Source organism: Xenopus laevis, chromosome 5S, assembly GCF_017654675.1.
Source record: "Xenopus laevis strain J_2021 chromosome 5S, Xenopus_laevis_v10.1, whole genome shotgun sequence".
NCBI lineage: Eukaryota > Metazoa > Chordata > Amphibia > Anura > Pipidae > Xenopus > Xenopus laevis.
Window position 1 is genome coordinate 83,219,747 of NC_054380.1, and position 23,730 is coordinate 83,243,476.

At 37.6% G+C, this 23,730-nt stretch overlaps 1 protein-coding gene across 2 annotated transcripts in view; it reads right to left on the bottom strand.

The window, feature by feature from the left end:
• Positions 1-8,569: 8,569 nt before the first annotated feature.
• The window catches only part of fbxo9.S (F-box protein 9 S homeolog), a 36,834-nt gene continuing 21,673 nt past the window's right edge, over positions 8,570-23,730 (bottom strand). For both annotated transcript variants that reach the window (XM_041564730.1, XM_018265559.2), the window contains exons 6-13: positions 21,133-21,257; positions 20,202-20,316; positions 17,536-17,654; positions 16,585-16,675; positions 15,860-15,955; positions 14,061-14,154; positions 10,507-10,661; positions 8,570-9,067 (exon numbers count right to left, since the gene is read on the bottom strand). In XM_041564730.1, coding sequence (XP_041420664.1) covers positions 8,959-9,067; positions 10,507-10,661; positions 14,061-14,154; positions 15,860-15,955; positions 16,585-16,675; positions 17,536-17,654; positions 20,202-20,316; positions 21,133-21,257 — 904 coding nt within the window. In that variant the 3' untranslated portion in view covers positions 8,570-8,958. The remainder of the gene's footprint in view (positions 9,068-10,506; positions 10,662-14,060; positions 14,155-15,859; positions 15,956-16,584; positions 16,676-17,535; positions 17,655-20,201; positions 20,317-21,132; positions 21,258-23,730) is intronic.

Here is a 23,730-nt window from a genome sequence, read left to right on the forward strand (position 1 = left end):
TATGTTCACTGTTCATCTCTCAGTGTCTGTTGCTCTTCATTCTGTCTTCATGCAGCAGTTGGGTGTCAGATGAATGATCCAATATATCTTATAAGGGGGCTCCTTTTGCCTAGAAGATGCATTAGAGCTCGCTCTATTAAAATCACCAGACATCTTGTCTCTCTACATGCAGAATTTGTGCAAAAGGCAGTTATTTTGTTTGTACTGGAATCAGTTATTTGAGTGAGGGCTAATACCTTAGCTAGGAAAGGAGCCCCCCCCCCTATAAGATATATTGGATTTAACTGTCAATGAATATCTGACACCCAACTGTTGCATGAAGACAGAATGAAGAGAAACAGATACTGAGAGAGGGATAGTGAACAAACTTCACTATCTCAGAAACAATGCAGAATATTTAATTGATTGTATGTAGAAAGTTTATTATTTCAGTATGATGAAGCTTATAATCAATTTTCATTTTCGTGATAGTTCCCCTTTAATATGCATCACCATATTATTCTAGAAATGATTGAAATCATCCACCGAGACAATCAATAACGAATGAATAGTTTGAGGCATATTTATCAAGGGTCAAAGTGAATTAGAGGGAATTTTCGAAGTAAAAAAAATTCAAAATTCAAAGTAATTTTTTGGATACTTTGACCATCGAATAGGCTACTACGACTTCGACTCGAAGTAAAAATACTTTGGTTATTTGACCATTCGATAATTGAAGTACTGTCTCTTTAAAAACTTCGACTTCTATACTTCGCCAAATTAAACCTGCCAAAGTGCTATGTTAGCCTATGGGGACATTCTAGAGCATTTTTCTACATTTTTTGAAGTCAAAGTAAAATCTTTAGATTCAAAGGATTTCATCGTTCAATCGAACGATTTTACTTCGACCGTAAATGGCCAAATTCGATGTAAAAAAACCTTCAACTTCGATATTCGAAGTCCAAGTATTCCAATTCGATGGTCGAATTTTAAAGCTTTTTCTACTTCGAAATTCGACCCTTGATAAATCTGCTCCTTAATGTTTTCATTTGTTTTACACACCTGGGACAGATTTACAACAAGAAGCACTGATGAATTTATGGGGACACATGTTCCCCAGCAATAACTTAGTTTTTGAATATTAAAGATTTTTGTCACTATTCAGTAGTTTTTAATGGAGTTTCCTTTTGTTCCTATTATATATATTTGGGATAGGTGGATCTTTTTGTCTGAACTAAATGAAAGCATTAGAGAATAAAAGCATAGTGCCAGGGATTTCTTACAACACTGTGCCTGTGTTATTTCTAATTATAGAACAATACAAGGTGTTGGAAAATGAGGTGGTGTGTGTGTATTTATTTGTGCTAGTGAGATGTTACTTGTGTGTCATTTAAAGGACTGTACTTATGTACAGCACCAGGGATTGTTAAAAAAAAATATACTAGTTGGGGTTCATAAACATTGCATATTTAGCAGTATCCTTAATCACTTCTATGCTACTTTTCTTTTCTAATAACTTAAGGGAAAAACTCAGCACCACATTGCCTTAGAGCTATTATTCCCTTTCCTATATGCCTAAAGTAATGCCACAGGTATTTGTTATTAAACCCTTAAAGGAAAACCATACCCCAAAATAAATACTTAAGCCCCAGATTTCATATCATATTAAGTGGCATATTAAAGAATCTTACCAAACAGGATTATAGAAATTAGTAAATATTGCCCTTTTACATCGGGCCACCATTTTGTGATGTTCTCTGTGCTGCCTCAGAGATCACCTGACCAGACATACTGCAGCTCTAACTGTAAAAGGAAGAAGTGTGGAATCAAAATACAGACTGTTGTCTGATAATTGACTCATGTGGCTTAACATGTATGGCTTGTTTGTGTGCAGTGTGAATCATAGGATCCCAGGGGCAGCCCTTAGTTCTTAAAGTGATACTCCCAACCTTTCTGCTTTCAAAAGATCACTTAAAGAATTTGTTCAGTGTAAAAATAAAAACTGGGTAAATAGATAGGCTGTGAAAAATAAAAACTAATATAGTTAGTCAAATATGTAATGTATAAAGACTGGAGTGACTGGATGTCTAACATTACAGAACATAACCCAACCTCCTGCTTTTCAACTCTCTTGGTTTCCGCTGACTGGTTATCCTGGTTACCAGGCAGTAAACAATCAGGGGGCCACATGGGTCATATCTGTTGCCTTTGAATCTGAGCTGAATGCTGAGGATCAATTGCAAACTCACTAAACAGATATGTACCATGTGGCCCCCCTGAAAAGCAGGAAGTAGTGTTCTGGCTATTATGTTACACATCCAGTCACTCTAGCCTTTATACATTACATTTTTGCCTAACTAACTATATCAGAAACATGGTTTATTTTGCACAGCCTATCTATTTACACAGTTTTTATTTTCAGGCTGAACTATTCCTTTAAAACGCACTGATCTTGCCCACTTCCACACCTAAGGGCACATTTACTAAGGGTCGAATATCGAGGGTTAATTAAGTAAAATCCTTCGAATATCGAAATTGAATAATTTACAGCAAATACTTGGATCGAACGATCTTTTTTTGGTACTTCGACCATCGAATAGGCTACTACGACCTTCAACTTCGAGAAAAAAAAAAAACGGTAGACCATTCGATAGTCGAAGTACTGTCTCTTCGATTACCTACTTCGGCAGTTTAAACCTACCGAGGTACAATGTTAGCCTATGGGGACCTTCCCCATAAGTTTTCTAAGCTTTTTATGATCGAAGGAAAAATCGTTCGATCAAACTATTAAATCCTTCGAATGGAACGATTCGAAGGATTTTAATCCATTGATCGAAGGATATTCCTTCGATCATAAAAAGCTTCGACAACTTTAGGGGAAGGTCCCCCTAGGCCAGGGGTGTCCAAACTACGGCCCGCGGGCCAAATGCGGCCCGCGATCCAATTTTAATTGGCCCGCAGCAAAGAGCAGAAGAGGAGCCGAAGTCACAGCAGCACGTCGCAGTGATTTTTTTAAACTTTCTGTCACTCCCTCCCAGAAACCAGGCATGAAAAATAGCTACAGTGCTAAAAAAACCCGTTCTATGTTCTGGCTCAACTCTCCCTTCGATAGTTTTACAACTAAGATCTCCCTTACATACCAGCTCTCCTTCTGCAGCTGCCGGCTCCCCCCTCCCTGCCGGAAACTAAAGGTGGACTCCGACTGTGATTTACTTCCCTGCTGCCGCACATTCATTTCTATGGGATCACTGAGAGACGCGAGTGTTGAATGTGCTGCAGCTTGATCCTGCTTATCAGCGATCACGTAGAAATGAATGTGCGGCAGCAGGGAAGTACGTCACAGTCGGAGTCCACCTTTAGTTTCTGGCAGGGAGGGGGGAGCTCCAGAAGGAGTGCTTGTGTGTAAAGGAGGAGACAGAGTTTTAAGCTTTTTTCTCATGCCTGTTTCTGAGAGGGAGGGGGAGTTTCAGAAGGTGAGTGTCTAACTCTAACGGAGAGAGAATAAACAATTGAAATATAAATTATTATAGACTACAGAGGCTGGATGTGGGGGTGGGTAAGGGCTGGCTATGGGGACAGAAGAAGATCAGTGCAGTAGGGCACTAACATACCATAATGGCTTCTCATTTAATTTTACCTGTATCCAGCATCTTCACGAATACTTAATGGTTCAAATCAAACAATGTCAGGCTGATTGGTCGGCCCCCACACATTTTCATCTCACCAAATCTGGCCCTCGTTGTAAAAAGTTTGGACACCCCTGCCCTAGGCTAACATTGTACCTCGGTAACTTCTTAATTCAACGTTTTTTGTACTTCAAATTCTTCGCTCGAGCTTAGTAAATGTGCCCCCTTGTGTCTTATTCCCATCCTTTTAGATTGTAAGCTCCTTTGCACAGGGCCTTCCTCACCTTTTGTACCGGTATTGGTTGTGATGTATGTAACTCCGTATGTTCTATGTATGTAATTCATGTGATTTAGTTGTATGAACACATTTACTTTACAGCGCTGCGAAATATGCTGGCGCTATATAAAGAAATGTTAATAATAATAATAATAATAAAATACTGTTACTAAAAACTACTCTTTAAAATATTTATGAACATTAAAGTTACCTATAGGTCATTTTGATCACTTTTCAATGATAGGTCTGCTTTTGTAATTAATTGTCACTTGACGTTCCTAATCCTGTTTTGCCAACCTGACTGTCCCCCCTTTCTAATGCTAACAGACTACTGCTGTACACGTATGGCAGCTCCCTCAGAGGAACATGGGGGATTAGATAATGTAAAAGCAATGGGCAAATACTTTTTAGGCAAAATTATATATAGCATGTAACGACAATGTTATGATAGATGTAAAAAGTTTCTAGTGTCAGTACATCTTTAAAATGATTTAGAAGAAGATGTCAATGGCAGATGTCCAATTGATATGATCTGCACTTGGTTTCGTTCAGTAATCCATATTTTGCGGTTTCAGGTTTCAAATCCGAAAAAGTTGGAGGTTTTGGGCGTCAAACCTGAAAAAGCTGAAAATGTTGGTGTCTAATCCAAAAAAATACGTACAATTCAGATTGTAGTTAATGTATTTTAGAAAGTTGTTTACAATTATATTTTTAACTGTGCAAAAAAAGTTGTGTAATATCTATGTAACAACGATAGACAACCATCATCAAAAAAAAAGATACATGTGATTAGAGTGACCCAACCAGTTATGAACAAGAACTTATCCTTTGCCCATGGGGGGGGGCACAAAAATGACATGTTTATGGAAGAGGAGAATCTGCAATGATTCATTATTGGGTGGACACCCTCTTCAATGACTCCACAGTATTTACCAATGACCTAAAATAGTTAATGATTATGAGAAAGTATAAAATTCTGTGTATGCAGATTCTTGAAGCAGCCCCCCCTGACATGGATAGATTCTGTTCTCAGACTCGCTTGGTCATATCACCTTGATCTTGAGGAAGAACCATCTCATTGGTTATATGAGCTGTGAAGCAGTATCTCTATGTTCTCGTCCTTTTTATGTCTGTAAGTTGTTATGTCATGTGTTTCCAAGTTTTTAAAAACGATGTGGTTACCAGAGGAGGCAAAAATGCAGCTCTTGTTAACTTCAATAGCCGAATTTCCTGTTTTCAAACTGGAAATTCATCTCTTCTACACAATTTTGCTGCTCTGCGCTAGCATCGTGGACCCCCATAAGTGCCAAAAAGGGGAGTGCGCATGGGGTGGGGTGTTGGCAGGCAGGAGCACCCCTGGATTAGTGTCTCCAAATATAAAAGAGAACAGTTGTTAATGTAAAATTCTGTAGCAGACACATCTACCTTGCTATTTTGTGCATGCATTACTTTGTTCCCACTGCTAAAATTATTTATATGCAGATACTTTAAAGGACCAAGTTGTGTTCAGAAAAATAGCAGTCCGACATCACTAACCTGATCAATCACTGTTTTTAGTAGAAATTATATTTCTACATGGCAAATAATAAGAATTAAATTTAAAATAATAGCTTTTTCCAAATAATAGCAGTGTGGATTTTTAGTGAGGTCATTCATTCTGTGAAAAAACAGGTGTCAATTACGCCCCTTAGTTAAAGAAGAAAGGCAGCAAATGTTGTTCATGCTGGTTATAGTGCATTTCTCTCTGAAAATCTGAGTAAAATGGCTCACTCCAGACAGCGTAGTTTGATTAAAACATTGATTGGAGAGGGGAAAAATATAAAGGTGGCCATAGACGCAAAGATCCGCTTGTTTGGCGACATTCCAGATATGCCATTAACGAGCACGGCTATATCAGGTGTAATCTGAATCTGATCCGATTACGATGCGCAATGGGCTCGATTCGTACGATAGGATAGAAGTGCAGAAATGACAGACTGCTCAGCTAAAATGATCTCAAATGTTTTAAAATGGCAACCAAAACCTGAAAGAGGTGGAACAAAAAACGCAAAACTACCATTTGAATGGATAGAAGAACAGCCAAAATGGCAAAGACTTGGCCAATGATCAGCTCCAGGAAAATCAAAAAGTTACCTGTGAGTAGTTACAATTAGAAGACACCTATGTGAAGCCAAGCTATCAGCAAGAAGCCGTCACAAAGTCCCATTGTTGGAAAACGGCCGAAGAGGTAACTATATGCCAAAGAACACATTGATTGGCCTAAAGAGAAATGGCACCATTTTTTGTGGACTGATAAAGAAAGATTGTTCTTTTTGGGTCTAGGGGCCACAGACAGTTTGTTAGACGACCCCCAAACACTGAATTCAAGCCACAGTACAGTGTGAAGACAGTGAAACATGGTGGCACAAGCATCATGATATGGGGATGTTTCTCATACTATGGTGTTGGGCCTATTTATCACATACCAGGCATCATGGATCAGTTTTAATATATCAAAATACTTGAAGAGGCCATGTTGCCTTATGCTGAAGAGGAAATGTCCTTGAAATGGGAGTTTCAACAACACACACCAGTAAACGAGACCAAATAGATTGATGTTATGGAGTGGCCCGCCCAACCCTGGACCTTAATCCAATAGAAAATGTATGGGGTGACATAAAAAATGCTATCGCTGAGGCAAAACCTAGAAATGCAGAATTGTGGAAAATAACAGATGCCAGATCGGCTCCATGCAACGTAGATGTGCAGCAGTTCTCAGAAACAGTGGTTATACAACTAAATATTAGTTCAGTAATTCAAAGTAAAGCAAAATCTTGAAACATTCTTTGAGTTTGGAAAGAAGAATGCAGACACTGCTAATTTTTTTGAATAGCCTAATATTCCCTTTTCTCCACTTTCTGTAAAGGAATAACACAAATGTGATACAGTTTTCTTCATCTTTTGGAATAGAATGTGCTGTGTTCCCAATGCATTTGCATGTATGGAAATAAAAGCTATTATAAGGACTTTGAGCCTTATTCACTTTTTTAAACACACTGCTATTATTCTGAACACAACTGTACAATCGTAGATCAGAAAGAGGCTACGGAGTTTTGCTTTTTTTGTTGCCAACACATATTTTCCAAGACACAAGTCACAAAGTATCTGAGCTTGGGTTTAGTTTACTGTATCAGAGGTGGCAGTGGATGGGGTGGAACATCATGAGGGTGAGACTTGGAGTGCCTGTTAATTTGTAAATCTAGTTACTGTTAAAACATTGTACAACTATCACATTAATTATTGAAGTCTTAACCATGTTATAAGCTTTTTACGGCCTTCAGAAAAGGGGAGCGAGAGGAAGGGACTTGGCAACAAAAAGCCTGTCTTATGGAGTCACCAGTACATGTTTTTGAGATTCACTCAGATGAGCACAGAATGTTAAACCAACAGTAGTACATAAAAACAGCGAAGCACTGACAGATCTTGTTGATGGATGAACTGAAAAATAAGAAGTGGAAAAAGAAGATTCTGTTACTACAGAACTGCACTACTGCTTATTCTCAACAAGAAGAGAAAACAGCTCTCCAGAAATACTACCTTTAATCTGTGGCTTTTCTTTGATGCCAATGCCTATCAGGGCGGGAACTAGGTGTAGGCAGTTTAGGCGCCTGCCTAGGGCGCAGTGATAGGGGGGTGCAGTTTTAAAGGAAAAAAAAGAATTCTGTTTTTCTTTTTTATTTCTTTAATTTTGAAGGTTCTTCCATGCTCCAGCAGAGTTCCGCTCTACTCCCCACCTCCCTCTTACTTGCCCTGGATCTGATTGTGCCGCCTCTCTCCCTCCAGTTAGTAAAGAAGACAGACAGTTCCCCTTCCCCATGTGGAAGCGGTCCGGATGCTCATGCGCTGTAGTGAGGAGCGCCGTGCCGTCACTCTGCATAGAAAGCTGTGCTGGCCTAGAGTGTTGGTGTGCGCATGAAGAGAGCCAGCTCAGCCCAGGCGGTGACAGTGCAGTTCTTTGTTCTGAAACTGTCTGGTCGCTGGTGTGGTGCTGGAGAACAGTGAGCACTTAGCAACAGTGGGGTACAGTGACATTCTGGGGGCAATATTTTTGGTGCTGCCACTTAGACTTGGGGGGGGGGGCAATATGCTGGTTGCACAACAGGTACAGAGTTATGTGGGAAATGGTCCTACAGAATGGGGGGGGCGCTGATTGAAGCCCTTGTCTAGCGTGCCAAACCACCTTGGCCCGGCTCTGCTTATAATATTCTTATATTTTACAATAGGGGTGCTTTATTCACTATATAAACTATTATCTCTTTCATTATAAATCGATTTGTATTTTGGAAACTCTGCATAAAAGCTCAGCTTGCTTATATCCTCATGAATGGCACTTAGTGGTGCCATCAGTTATAAAAGGAGCTTAGTGATGTCATTTTTGTCAAAAATCACTTAAACTTTTGCATTAGAATAAAGAATGCACCCCTTGTTGGAAAATATGAGGTTATTAAAAGCAACCTCAGAATTCCATGACCTGTATAAAAGCTTTGGTCTTGGAACTCCTCGGGCACTTATAATATTTTTATATTTTACAATATTCACAATTCACTATATAAACTTTTCTTTTTCATTAGAAATCTATTTGTGTTTTGGAAACTGCATAAAAGCTCAGCTTGCTTACTGAGCTTCACATTCATCCTTGACAACAGCATTTCAGATTTAAGGATTTTATTTTCGTTCAAATATCCAGTTAAAGTGAAAAGTACAGCTAAATGGCAGTAAAACTAATTTAACTATTAGTTAAACATTCTTTTATGTTACGAGAGTTGTGCGAATATGGTACCTATAATCTTTAAACATATTTTTCAATCATAGGGCCAAAATACATTAAAAGAACAGCTTATTGGCATCATCAATATAAATGAACATTCTTGCAAAATAAACACAATCTTAAAATAACCTTAGCATTAGAGAAACTGTGGTCTCCCGTCAAATAAAACTATGCGTTGCTATTTCATTCAGTTCAAGCACCCTGAACATCCCATATTCAATGCATTTAATATCATTATACATGCGAGAATTTTATATATATTTTTTTCCTCAAAGAGGCCTTTCTGATGCAGCAGTGAAGCTCTTCACACGAGCAAAGAACAACGGTGTGTACATCTTGTCTATGTCAAATGCTGTAACTGCCGTCTCTCCAGTTGATCTGAAGGAAAAACAAAATAAAGACACTTGGGAGTATCAAGAGGAAGTAATATAATGTTACTAAACATACAATATTGGCCTTGCAAAAGCCATTTCTCCCATTTCACTAAATTACAAACCCTACCCTGAAGTCTAATTCTATAATTTTCTATGGGTAGAATTCTATCAGGCAGAAATTATTTATACCACCTACCTCAGGGGTGTCCAAACTTTTTGCAACAATGGCCAGATTTGGTGAAGTGGAACTGTGTGGGGGCTGACCATTCAATCTGACATTCTTTGAACCATTAGGTATGAAGATCCAATTTACAGAAAGATACCTTATCTGGAATTGCAGCCTCTGGCGAGAACTAGCGCCTAATCCAGTGAATCCAGTTAATGTGCAATTTTGTCACTGCAAGCAGCCGGCGCTGCAAGAAGACAGACGGCACTGCTCATCAACCAACTCCTGGCTCGGGCTGCCCAGTTGCATGCCAATTTTTATCCAGTATAAAATTGAAAATGGGCCACAATTGGCCCGCAGGCCGGAGTTTGGACATGCCTGACCCATCTCATTTGTATCTTGTTTTGCAGTGTATTTGGCACAAGCTGTTTTTCCACTTTAAAGGAATTGTTAGTTTTAGCCTTATGTAGAAAGTGCTATTTTGAGACAACAAGCAAATGATACAGGTATGGGACCTGTTATCCAGAATGCTTGAACCTGGGGCTTTCTGGATAGTGGATCTTTCCGTAATATGGATCTTCATTCTATTAGTCTACTAGAACATTGTATAAAAATTAAATTAACTCAATAGGATGGTTCTGCTTCCAATAAGGATTAATTATATTTTAGTTTGGATGAAGAACAAGCTACTGTTTTCTTATTACATAGGGAAATTTTTTTTTAAAAAAAAAATTAGATTTGGAAGAAATGAACGTGGCCTTTCCGTACTTCGGAGCCTTCGGGGAAAAAAGGGTTTCTGGGTAACAGATCCCATACCTGTACTCAGTTTTTATTTGTAGCTTTTTAAATCATTTTAATTTTTTTTAATCAGCTTAGAAATGGACAGAAGCATAAGTTATAAAAAGTGAGAATAACAAAACAATTGTAGCCTCACTTGTTTTTGACTGCTGGGGTCAGTGATCCCATCTGAAAGCTGGACAGAGTCCAAAGGAGGCAAATAATCCAAAGAATAAAAAAAATATATATAAATATTGAAGACCAATAGATAGATAGAATTGGCCATTCTATAACATACTAAAAGTTAAATTAAAGGTGATCCACCCCTAAAAAAGCCTCTGATGATGGAAATCAACCTTACACAACGAGGATACCCACCCATACTGGTAACTGAATTCTTTTGGAGAGCACTGTACATTATTTTTTTTTACAAGAGAGTTTATAGAAATGACAGGAGTGAGAATGCACAGACAACATTATTAGTCCCTTTTGAAACTTACTTGTAAGTAATGTGACAAGAATGGTGTATCCAGACAAGCTTATTAAATTTGTGACGTCCGCTAGAACAAAGCTGTAGACCCATGTGAAAGCTGCGTTCTGTTTCTGGAACTTGGGGTCGACGGAAATAACGATATTTCTGATAGTCACTTGGTTTCTGCATTTGAAATGGAAAATATGGTTATATTACTGTCCATTGGGACTTTCTCTTATTGTGGTATGCACATCCCCATCACAAAATAATCTGTTTTATGTATTTTTTATTTTTTTAACAGAAATGGCAAATTCAAGAATAATTGACAGACCTCCTAAAAGCTTTTAGTTTAAGCTTTCCCATACTTATTTAAATACAGCTTTGCTATTTCTTAGTAATCATTGCCACCTCCATTGCACATTCAGCATACCTCATATGTTCTCTGATCTACATATTAAGTGCTCAACACAAAATTTCCCAAAGAACGCTTGTCAGCAAAAAAGGTCTAGGAAACCAAGCAAGGATTTTTAAATCATAGGGACAGAATTTACAAAAGCAATATAGCATTTTCCCATTAAATCTTTTTTGTAACATTTTGTTGAGTCCAGAATAAAAAATGGGTATCTGTGCAAAGCAGCCCAGTTTTGAGCAGAAAACATCAGATTTTCTGCAGATGGACAGTGGGCACCCTGCCTGAATAGTCTGGTAGGGTGCAGGCTCTAGTCCAGAATTTCAGTCCTTGGTGACATTGTTGGGCAAAATTTGTCAAACTGGACCCACTCCACACTCTACCGCCGAATAACTGCACTACAGTGTCTAATGATCTGCCTGTCATAGTGAATAAAGCTCAAAATCCTTATAATAGCCTTTAATTTCCATACATGCAAATGCATTGGGAACACTGCACGTTTTATTCTAAGTCAAAACATGAAGAAAAAAAAGTATTTGTGTTATTCCTTTACAGAAAGTGAAGAAAAGGGACAGTTCAAAAAAAATAAAAAATAGCAGTATCTGCATTCTTCTTTACAAACAAATTTTACAAACAAAAAATGTTTTAAGATTTTGCTTTTCTTTGAATTACTGAACTGATATTTAGTTGCATTACCACTGTTTTAGAGAACCGCTGCACGTGTTGCATGGAGTGAACCAACTTCTTGAACCTGTTACATTCCACAATTCTTCTGCATTTCTTGGTTTTGCCTCAGAAACAGCATTGTTTATGTCACCCCACAAGTTTTGCATCTGAGCAGGAGCGAGCATCTACCAAGCTCGATAGAGAAGGAGACAAGCTAATAAAAAGTCACAGGCTGAACAGCAGCTGCCCCAATAACTTCCGGTTGTAGAAAGAAGCCGGCCTGCAGGACATTGGAGCACGCACGTAAGTGCAGGTCGCCACATCGCCTTTTTAAAACAAACCGGAAGTGAGACTTTGTTGCACTATTTATGTATTAAATATTAAAGAGAGTTAACTTTGTCCAGGATAGTATTATTGAAGGGGGGGAGGAATGGATTCTTTACATTACAAAAAGCCTTGTAAACTAAAACTCTCATTCAATCGTTTAGGCACAAGAGAATCTAATCTTTTTATCCATGCTGCCTCTTTTCTTAGCAACTGTTTCCGCACATTACCCCCTCTCAGCGGATTAACCTGTTCCAATACAGTCCATCTTACCTGAGAAACAGTTTTTTTCACATTGGGTTGAAGGGTATTTAATGTTATGTGTTCACTAAGTGTGTAATGCACCTGAGGAAGGGGTTGTCCCCGAAAGCTTGTGCCAAATCTCTGCTGCAATAAAATGCATTGAAGCCGAAATATGGTGTGCTTCTTTTTCCCCTTTTTCAAGAGTGCACTACCTCTGAATAAATTTGTGATGGACAAACAGGGAGCTCCAAGCTACCTCCCGCAAGGCTATGTGCCTGGCAAATCAGAAAGATACATGCAGCAATTTTCAGTCCCAAAGTTTAGTAACAAACATAGAGGATGTAACTAAACTTGTGTGAAATAGCTTCAGTGCTCTATACCACAAGGCACCTTCTTGTTCTCATTTAATGCCCCAGACAGAAACAGATGAATGAGCAGGGGGTGAACCATTTGAACGGTTTGGGGGAGGTCCTGTCCATCTAAAGAGGAACATTAAAGGGATACTGTCATGGGAAAAAGTTTTTTCCCATGACAGAATCAGTTAATAGTGCTGCTCCAGCAGAATTCTGCACTGAAATACATTTCTCAAAAAAGCAAACAGATTTTTTTTTTTATATTTTATGTTTAATTTTGAAATCTGACATGGGGCTAGACACTTTCGCAGCTGCCCCGAGTCATGTGACTTGTGCTCTGATAAACTTCAGTCACTCTTTACTGCAAGTTGGAGTGATATCACCCCCCCCCAGCAGACTAACAATAGAATAATGGGAAGGTAACAAGATAGCAGCTCCCTAACACAAGCTGCCTGTTAGAACAGCACTTAATAGTAAAATTCAGGTCCCACGGCGACACATTCCGTTACATTGAGTAGGAGAAACAATAGCCTGCCAGAAAGCAGTTCCATCCTCAAGTGCTGGCTCTTTCTGAAAGCAAATGACCAGTCAAAATGACCTGAGATGGCTGCCTACACACCAATATTACAACAAAAAATACACTGGCTGGTTTAGGAATGCAATTTTACATGGTAGAGTGAATTATTTGCAATATAAACAGTGTAATTTAGAAATAAAAACGACATCATAAAAATCATGACAGAATCCCTTTAACCTAAAATCTTATTTGCATTTAAAGTTTGGCTCTGTTGACAAATATCCTATTTAAATGAGAAAGGTATTCAGTCTATGGTTTTGTATAGAACCATGAATGGAATGGCATGACCTCTGTTTATCAAACTTAAAACAAAAAATAACGAGGGCCAGAAAACAGCTATGCTGCAAATATCAAGTGACATAAGACCAATGTTTATCTCACTGATTAATGGAACAGTAAAACCAAAAAATATGAAAAGTTATAATGTAGGGCTACCCTGAACTGGTAAAGTGGTACATCTTTACATGGCGGATAACAGATATGCTTTATAGAATACAATGGTTTTAGTTCTTACACAGGAAGATAAAAGCGGATCAAATGGCTTTCTACAGGAAATGAAAACAAATGAATCAAATGAAAACTTCTCAGAATGAAATAGGACATTTGTTGACAAAAAATATTTTTTGTAGGTGCAACATATAAAAACGTTAAATGTAAAAAATATGTTACTGGTCCTTTAAGTACTAAAATGTGTCCCACTGACCTATTTCCTCTTCAGTGGCTGCCCCCTTAGCTATACAGCACTTTTTATATAAACTATATTTGAACTTCTGAAACAAACAAATGTTTGTCTCAGTGAAAGATAACTGAATTATATTTAAATACATATGAACAGTTTTTTTTTCTGTTGCTAGTCTTTTAACCCTGGTATCAATGGTGTAAATAATGGGCACTGCGAAACTGAGAATAAGACATTTTTAATAAACATATTTTGTGCATATAAATATGCACACCAGCTTAGGATCATCATAGGGTCTGCTTGTTTCTAGTTTTTACTCCATTATACCAACCTCCTCTTTCTTGTTGGTTATTACAGCAAATACTTTGGTTTGGTTGTCTGTATCTTGAGAAAAGCGGTAGTGGCCAAGCAGCATTGCATCAGTTCTGCAGATTTGGAAACATGTAATATCAGATATTATGTATAGACTTGATTTTATTTAACAATACTTGAAGGTGAAACTGAAAAATAGAATGGAATAAATGAATAACTTTGCTTTACATAAGAGTCAAATCAACTGGACTGTGTTTTTTTTCCTTGAAGATGTTTCACCAGTCACCCAACTGGCTTTCTCAATTCAGAATAAGATCCTATTTATTATGAATTGAGAAAGCTAGTTGGATGACTGGTGAAATGTCTTCAAGGAAAAAACACAGCAAGTCCAGTTGATTTGACTTATTTCCAGTGTCGGACTGGCCCACCGGGATAACAGGAAAACTGCCGGTGGGCCCAGGTGTCAGTGGGCCCTCATGTTGCTAAACATTTGGTCTATTCATGGCCATTCCCTATTTCTATGAGGACAAAAAGGCTAAATAGATGGAATAATTGATTATAGTATAACGAAAACAGACTAGGAGATTAGAGGAGATGAAGAATATTAGTACTGGGAGTGGGCCCCTGGTCTAAGGTTTTTGGGTGGGCCCCTGGTGTCCCAGTCCGACACTGCTTATTTCTACATATATACCATGACCTGGATGAATGAGAATCTTCATAAACATTTTACAAAAAGATTTCACAAGTGACTTCAGTAAGCAAATTTACAAATGTAAACTTCAATTTTTGCCTTTCTCCAGATGTGGCCCATCAACAGAACGTAAATATTGTATGTAATTAGCCATATAGTTGTAGGTAAACTGGCTATTAGTGTTATTGTCTGTTTTGACAGTGGGATTTCAGATCCGTTTTGAAAATCTTTTAGAGCTAAGAACTACCGTGAACAGATCAGAGGCCTGAAATTAAGTAAAAAGGGCCAATTAACTTTGCAAAGATTTAGGACAATGGCACATAGGGATTTTGTAGCCTATGTGAATTTGCAGCTTACATGTCAGCATGTCAGCAAAACAGGGCATGTCAGCAAAAGCACGGAATGCATACAATGGCGTTTCTTTACGGACATAACTGCTACCATTATAATGCACTTGAGGCAGAATATAATTTCAAATTCCATTTATTTAGCAATGTTTTACATAGCTTTATATTTTCCCTTAAGTTGTTTCTGTTCTAGAGGGACAGGGACAGCATAACACAACATTTTTCCACAATTAGGGGTTAACAGTATGAAATCTAAAAAGCATTGTTTGCTTAAATAGTATATGTACAAAGGAAGGATGGTGGAGCTGTGCTCTTTCTTCATAATACAGTGTTAATTTATAATGCCTGCTTGAATCACAAGACTGTTCTTACGCAAACGTATTTCAGCATGTGATAAATTTATTTAGATATTAGTCAGCATTTCAAGAAACACCTGCAGATAGCGGATGTCTCCAGGTGATTATCTGTATAAACTAAATTTATATCTATAAAAACTAAATTGTGTGCATTCCATATTTTAACATGGAATCACAGCCTCAGACTGCACTTCCGTAGAGTAGTGTGTATAAAAAGAGATGGAGTTGACAATAAAACAAAGGTGTTTTTTTAAGATAATATTTTTTAACCTGATATCGTTTAAAGGTATGTTGTAAAGTAAAGGCAGATGTGTAAAGAGACAGAACAGTACCCAGTTAGAGAGCCTACAATGCAATGTAAAAAAAAAACTACCCAAAGTATCTTGCATTTAAGACTCATAACAGATTATTATAAAAATAAAACCTTGCATTTCTTGTCCGTAAACGAGAAACAATTGTTTGGGGGTCTTCAGGTGTAGTCAGCATAATGACATGTCCATCTGGGAAAAATCTCAAATACCTAAAAGTAAACAATCAATATAAATAGTTGTTCATTGGGTAAACACCTGTGGTATTTGCAGCAGTGGAAACATGTTTCTTGAAGTGATTAAATCACACCCCACCATCTAGAAATTCTAGAAGTCTGGGTTTGGAGGATTCTAGAAGGAAGCTACCTTTCTAAATATGTAATGCTAACTGTAAGTCAAGTGGAAGATAAACAATGGTCTGTTAATATCTTAGGCACCCCCTGCAGCAGGAATTCAAATCACTACTTTTTTTTCTAGTAATACCTTTCTGCCATATTTCTTACCTCTCCCATGGTCCCTGTGCATTCAAGAGTGTAAGCCTAGCGATAGAATTCACAGAAAAAGTGAAATATTGGCACCCCAGTAAATCAGGCTTCTTTTTTGCCCTTGTCATCCATGTTCAACATTGTGAGAAGGGTGAAAATCTCTTTTGAAAACTTATAATTGTAGTGATAAGCATTTAAGTCAGTCAAGTCAAAGCAAACATTATTGTCATCTCAGCAGTATACGAATATAATCTCAAGCATACTTACAGTGTTTATTATCTTAAAGCTGGTGTAATGACAAGAAATGACAGATAGTTCTTATAGGACATACACATTTAAATGGTAATTATACCCACCTATAATATTCCACTTGATGCCATGCACGATAAAATCCATCCAAAGACTGCTCTCCCTGACGTATATATGTGGTCTTACTGATGTATACCCCTACAACAAGCAAGTTAACAAATCACTTATTAAGAAAACATGTATGGTTTTACAGGTATGGGATCCATTATCCGGAAACCCGTTATCCAGACAGAATTGAATTATGGAGAGGCTGTCTCTCATAAACTCCATTTTATCCAAATAATCCACATTTTAAAAAATGATTTCCTTTCTCTCTGTAATAATTAAACAGTTGCTTCTACTTGAGCCAAACTAATATATAATTAATCCTTATTGGAAGCAAAACCAGCCTATTGAGTGTATTTAATGTTTACATGATTTTCTAGTAGAATAACAGTATGAAGATCCAATTTACAGAAAGATCCCTTATCGGGAAAACCCCAGGTCCCAAGCATTCTGGATAACAGGTACCATACCTGTAGTAGCATATTGTACTAGCATATGTGCCCACATCATATTTACCTTACTTGCATACAGTGCTAACCACTACACTTAAAATAACCTTCACTTTATTTTGTGTCCTATAAGCTGCATCTATAATACAGTATACAGGACATTGACAGTTAATACATTTATAGAATTTATACAGTTAGGCCCGTAAAATCACCCTATCATATTATTCATTCTTAGATTGATTTTGCTCTATATAAGCCAGAAAAAAAGTGCAATCTTTATTGTTTCTAGGAGAATATGAATATATATATATATATATATATATATATATATATATATATATATATATATATATATATATATATATATATATATATATATACATATATATACATATATACATATATATACATATATATACATATATATACATACATACATACACATATATTCAATGACCCTTCAAATAAAAAATAAATAATTATTATTTTGTTTTAACAACATACCATCAAATCGAACTCGTGGTCTTTCCAGGAACATCTGCCTCCAGGTGATATAGGGGACGATTTTTACACAGTTTCGGCCCCATACTTTCAGGCATGCCAGACGCCAGATCTCTGGGTCTCTGAAGTATTAAGAAAAATATATTTCCAATAAACCAAAACATGAATTGCCAAAAATAGAGACCTATTACAATATTTATAGAATATGATTCCAGGTGAAAATGTTCTCTTAACATAATCTGCATAAGCAATATACAGCATCTCTTATACAATACCCTTATGAATTATATCGTTATAATACACAAAAGCCATGAATATCTTGTAAATTATATCCTTATAAACGGTGAGTTCTGATGTCATCAGTTATAAACGGTGAGTTCTGATGTCATTTTTGTCATATGACTCACTGAAACTTGTGTATTATAATAAATAAAGTACCCCCAGTTGCAAAATATGAGGATATTAGAAGTTACCTCGGAGTTCCATGACCTGTATAAAAACACTCGGCCTTCGGCCTCGTGTTTTTATACGGTCATGAAACTCCTCGGTAACTTATAATATCCTTATATTTTACAAGAGGGGGTACTTTATTCACTATATAAATGGTGCTTAATGATGTCAGCAGTTGTAATTGGTGTTTATTAATGAAATTTGTGTTTCATGACTAACTGTACCCACTGTATAAGTCCCATAACCTGCATAAAAACACAGAACATGCAGCCTTATGCTTTTATAAGGTCATGCAACCCCAAGGTAACTTCTAATGGCCTCATATTATACAGCAGGCACATTTGTATAATGTATGCCTCTTTAAAGCATAAGCAGCACAAAGGGTTGGTTTAATATACATGACACGACAGTTCTCTGGGTTATTATTCAATGGCAACATTTATCAGGCACCCACCAGCAATTTGAATCGTTAACCTGGTCACCAGTCTAAGGTAGGTTCTGCAGAGAGTGCAGGCCATTTTTGCTATCTTCCCAATGATCCCCTGCATCGAATGAAGGCGTGTCCATTATCTGTACAGAAATATTCAGTACAGATGTTTATAGGGAGAGCCAACCAAATCTCGGCCGAGATTTGCAGCAAGAAACCTAAGTCCAGAACACCCACCGCATTTTATTTGTACCACTGTGTGTGCATTAATAAAGCCGATTTTTGAAGATACAGTCTATGCCCTCTAAGGGATTTCCAGAACAGCGCCTACACAAGCGGGTTTCTCTAGTGCTAAAGAGACAACCAAAATTGCTGAACGCGTTGTGCCCGAAAACAGACGATTCTTTAATAAAATAAGAACTTGTTTCATGGAAATAAGTAAACTTAGGAATAATCAACACAAACCAGTTTCTGAAACAGTGTAGTTACTCTTCAGTACTCCCCTCTCAACAGTCTGTCTTTCCTGATGCAAGTTTTGGAGTCGTATATTGACACAGTTGGTCAAATACATAGTGAATAAAGCACTACCTCTTGTTCAATATATGGATATTATAACTTACCGATGAGTTTCACGACCATATAAAAACATGAGGCCGAAAGCCGAGTGTTTTTATACAGATCAAGGAACTCCGAGGTAACTTCTAATATCCTTCTAATAATTAGCAACAGGGGGTACTTTACTTATTATAAAAACACAAGTTTCAGTGAGTCATGTGACAGAAACTACATCACTACTCACTGTTTATAACTGATGACATCAGTACTCCCGTTTATGAGTATATAATTTACAAGTTATTCATGGCTTTTGTGTATTATATTTTTATATAATTTTTATATAATTTTTGCCTAGACAATTTATGTAAGTAAGTGCTTACCATTAAAAAGCTGCATAAAAAGTGACAGATTGCAGACATGGAGTTGCTTACTTTAGAAATAATACAGGATTTTTAAATGATTTAAAAATGTTGCTTCTCTGCATTAATGATGCTTATATTAAATTTTCATTTTTACAACTCTCTACGAAGTTGAAAGCTATTTTTTACTACAGGGTGTTAGTGCTCAGTGGTAGCTGTACGGTTTGGGGAAAAAAAAAAAAGAATTTCCAAAAATTTTTTATTGTCAAAGCCGTCAAATTAGACTAGGGAGTTATCCAAATTAGATTCAAGCTTTTTAAAAAAAAATCGGATTATATTTTCGAGATTTATCATACTCTGGCCCTTTAAGAATTCTAATTACTGTTTAAGTCAATGGGAGAGGTCCAGTGTTCTATTTGGAGATGTTTGCAGCCTTCCTGACATTCAAGTTTTTTTTTCAGAGAAAAAACTTGCATCGATAAATGTGCCTCTAAATGTTTTCTTTAATGATGTATTATAGAAATACCCATTATGTGAAAAACTGCAGATCTGAAGCATTAAACATAACAGATCTTAAATCTATCCAATAACTGAAATCTATTCATAAATTGTTTTTATGGTTTTCATTGGCATCATGGCAGCACACAACTAAATACTCACCAAATGCAATAAATACTTAACTTACAATAATTTATATACTACAATGTGCACAGATAATTCTTAATAAAAATTGATAACTTATGAAATTAATATTACAAACACCATTCATAATACATTTGTAAAACATTTTTGGTTAAAATAAATTTGACAAATAAAACAAATTTATTGTTCACAATTTTGATTTGAAAAGTGGTATATATTCCTCTTAAGTGGAATACCTTGCACAAATATAAAAGCCCTTGCAGACCAAGGAAAGTTGCTCCAGTGCTCGGAGATCAAGGTCACTGGATACCACCCAGCGAAAAATATACATCAGCACCTCCATTGGGAGCACTAGGGAAAGAACAATATTGCAAATAAAATGCTACATCTTCACAATTTTCAAGGATATAAATGCTGCTATGTTGAATACATGATTAAAAGCTTGCATGCACAAGGATTCAGCCGAATCCTGCTCTAAAAGGCCGAATACCGACCTGAATCCTGGATTCGGTGCATCCCTAAAGCCACTGTTTGCTTTATATGTAAATGCAAATGCCAGGAATAAATATATATAGAAAACAAAATATCTAAATATGACTAGAACTAGCAAACAGCAAGCCTCTGCCAAGCAATATTTCACTGTTACTGGCAATTTGGTACTATAACTAGCAAGAATGTGTCATGCCTTAAGGTTTGTTTTTAGCAATGTTCCATTTTCTTAGGTCCACACATTGAACTTTATTTATAAGCGTTCTATTTATGATCACCAAACTCTGGTAATGTCTTGAAATAGTGATAGGAATCTAGGGCATCTGGGTCATAAATAGTACACTCTGGTTGCTTCTAGGTATCTCCAATCTAGGATCCGTGTTGTTAATTTTTTTTTCTGCCAACACTTGGGTCCATCTTAGCAGTTAAGCAATTAGATTACTTTCACTTACACAAGGACAAAAAAGTGGTGCAGTAATTAGAATTGCTGTCTTGCAATGCTGGGGTACTAGGTTAAATACTAAACAAAGGATTGTTGCATGTGGTGTATATGTTCTCTCTGTGCTTGGGAGTAGGGACTTTATATACTGTAAGCTCTACAGGGGACAGGCAGATGAGAATGATTATCACTGTAAAAGACCTTTTAAATAAAGGAATACAATAATACTTTCTTTTTACCTGAAATATGAGTTTGAGTGACATCAATGTCTGGCTGGCAAAGTTTAAACTGTTGAAATGTTAGTTGCTGCTGGAAGTAAGCTAACAGATCAGCCATTTTGCTTTCAATATTGGCATCATCCATGCTGTGAAAAAAAAAAAATCAGGTTATATGAACTTTTTATACACAGTTGCAGTAATAAATAAAGTATGTGCAAATAATTACATGTAACTTGTAAATTCCTCCCATGTAAATTCATTGTCTTCCTCAAGTGCAATGTAATTTTCTTACTATTACATGTACTGGTAGGAAGGGTATGCATTAAAAGACATCTTAGTTTGACAGCATGTTACTTACAATTCTCTTACATTGCAGAACTTAAATATATACAGTGATGTTCAGAATAATAGCAGTCCAATATCACAAACCTGATCAATCACTGTTTTTAGTAGAAATTATATTTCTACATAGCAAATAATTTACTAGTAGGTGTAGTAGAGTAATAAAAAACCAACAGACCCAACAGTCATGACATGCATGCTACCGATTCTGTGTAACTGAATCATTAATTGACACCTGTTCAAAATAATAGCAGTGTTAAAAATAATAACAGCTTGTTCAAAATAATAGCAGTGTTAAAAATAATAACAGCTTGTTCAAAATAATAGCAGTGTGGGGGTTAATTCTGTGAAAAAACAGGTGTCAATGATGGCCCTTATTTAAGGAAGGAAGGCAGAAAATATCGTGCATGCTGGTTATAGTGCATTTCTCTATGAAAATCTGAGCAAAATGGGTCATTCCAGACATTGTTCAGCACACTGATTAAAAAGTTGGAGGGGAAAACATATAAAGAAGTGCAGAAAATGATAGACTGCTCAGCTAAAATGATCTCAAATAAAATGACAACCATAAAAAGAGGTGGAAAAAAATAGATTTTTATACTTACCGCTAAATCCTTTTCTCTTGTCCTACATTGGGGGACACAGGTATCATGGGGATAAGGATCCTGTTGCTGGAGGATGGACACTAAACAGTTAACGAAGTTACTCCTCCGGCACTGGGCTTTATCCCCTGCCTACTTCCTACCACCCTCAATTTTTGAGCCGAAGAAGGAAGGACCACCCGGATATGTCAAACTTTCAAACAGAGAATCCTCACTCCCTTAAAACTGGAACTGGAACTATAGAATGATTTAAACTTCTGATATACGGGGCGGGAAGGCCAGTGTCCCCCAATGTAGGACAAGAGAAAAAGGATTTAATGGTAAGTAAAAAAAAAATCTATTTTTCGCTTGATTAGATTGGGGGACACAGGCACCACGGGGACGTCCCAAAGATACCCATGAGGCCAGGACTGAAACTCCAATGCTCAGATAACAACAGCCCAAAGCACCTTTCTCCCAAAGCTTGCTTCTGCTGAAGCGAAGGAATGTATCTTATAGAATTGGGAGAAAGTGTGATTTGAGGACCACACTGCCGCTCTTCAAACCTGTTCAGCGGAAGCTTGGTGGCGAACCGCCCATGAAGTGCTGAGGGATCTGGTGGAGTGAGCCCGGATTCCGGCTGGCGGAGTTCTACTCTTAGCTGCGTAGGCTCTGATGATGGCTGTCCTGATCCATTTTGAGATTGTAGCCTTAGAAGGGCGGAAGCCCTTTCGAGGTCCCTCCGGAATGATGAACAGACTATCTACTCTCCTGACACTCTTGGTTGCTGAAATGTAAGCGTTCAAGGTGCGTACTAAATCCAGTGTGTGAAGCTTCTTCTCAATTGCTGACTTGGGATGTGGACAAAAGGACGCCACCACCATATCCTGATTAATATGGAAGGTAGATACAACCTTTGGAAGGAATTCCGGTGTTGGTCGCAGTACTACCTTATTCTCATGGAATATAGTGAAGGGGGGCTTGCATGATAGGGCTTCCAGTTCAGAAACCCGTCTGGCTGAGGTGATCGCTAGTAGAAATACAGTCTTGATCGTTAAGGTAGGTAGAGGAATCTCCCTCAGAGGTTCAAATGGAGGATCTTGCATAGTGGATAGCACCAGATTGAGATCCCATGGAGAGACAGGATGACAATATGGAGGAGCCTGCCTAAGGGCTCCCTGTAGGAAAATCCGAATGTTAGGTCGCATCTTTTGGTGTTGCTCTCGCACCAAGTAATGATGGTCCTCCACACCCTGTGGTAGATGTGTGCTGACACCAGCTTTCTGGCCTTCATTAATGTAGCTATAGCCTCCTTGGGAACTCCAGAGTTGGAAAGGATCAAGGCTTCAAGAGCCATGCCGTTAAATCCAGCCGTGGAGAATTCGGGTGGAACAGCGGTCCCTGTGACAACAGGTCCTCTTTGCATGGGAGTTAATATGGAGCCTCTGCTGCTAGCGTCTTGAGTTCTGCAAACCAAGGCCGTCAGGGCCAGAAGGAAGCTACCAGGATTGCATCTACTGCTTGTTCCTTTAATCTTCTGATGACTCCTCCTGCTCCTGTGAGAGATCCAGTGGCAGTCCCTGCATGAAGAAGCTGAGCTGCGCCTATAACCCGAAAGTTGACCTTGTATAGCGCCGTACTGCTGTGGGGAGCAGACACGCTTGGAGAAGGTATATGGGGGGGGAGGGGAAAATGT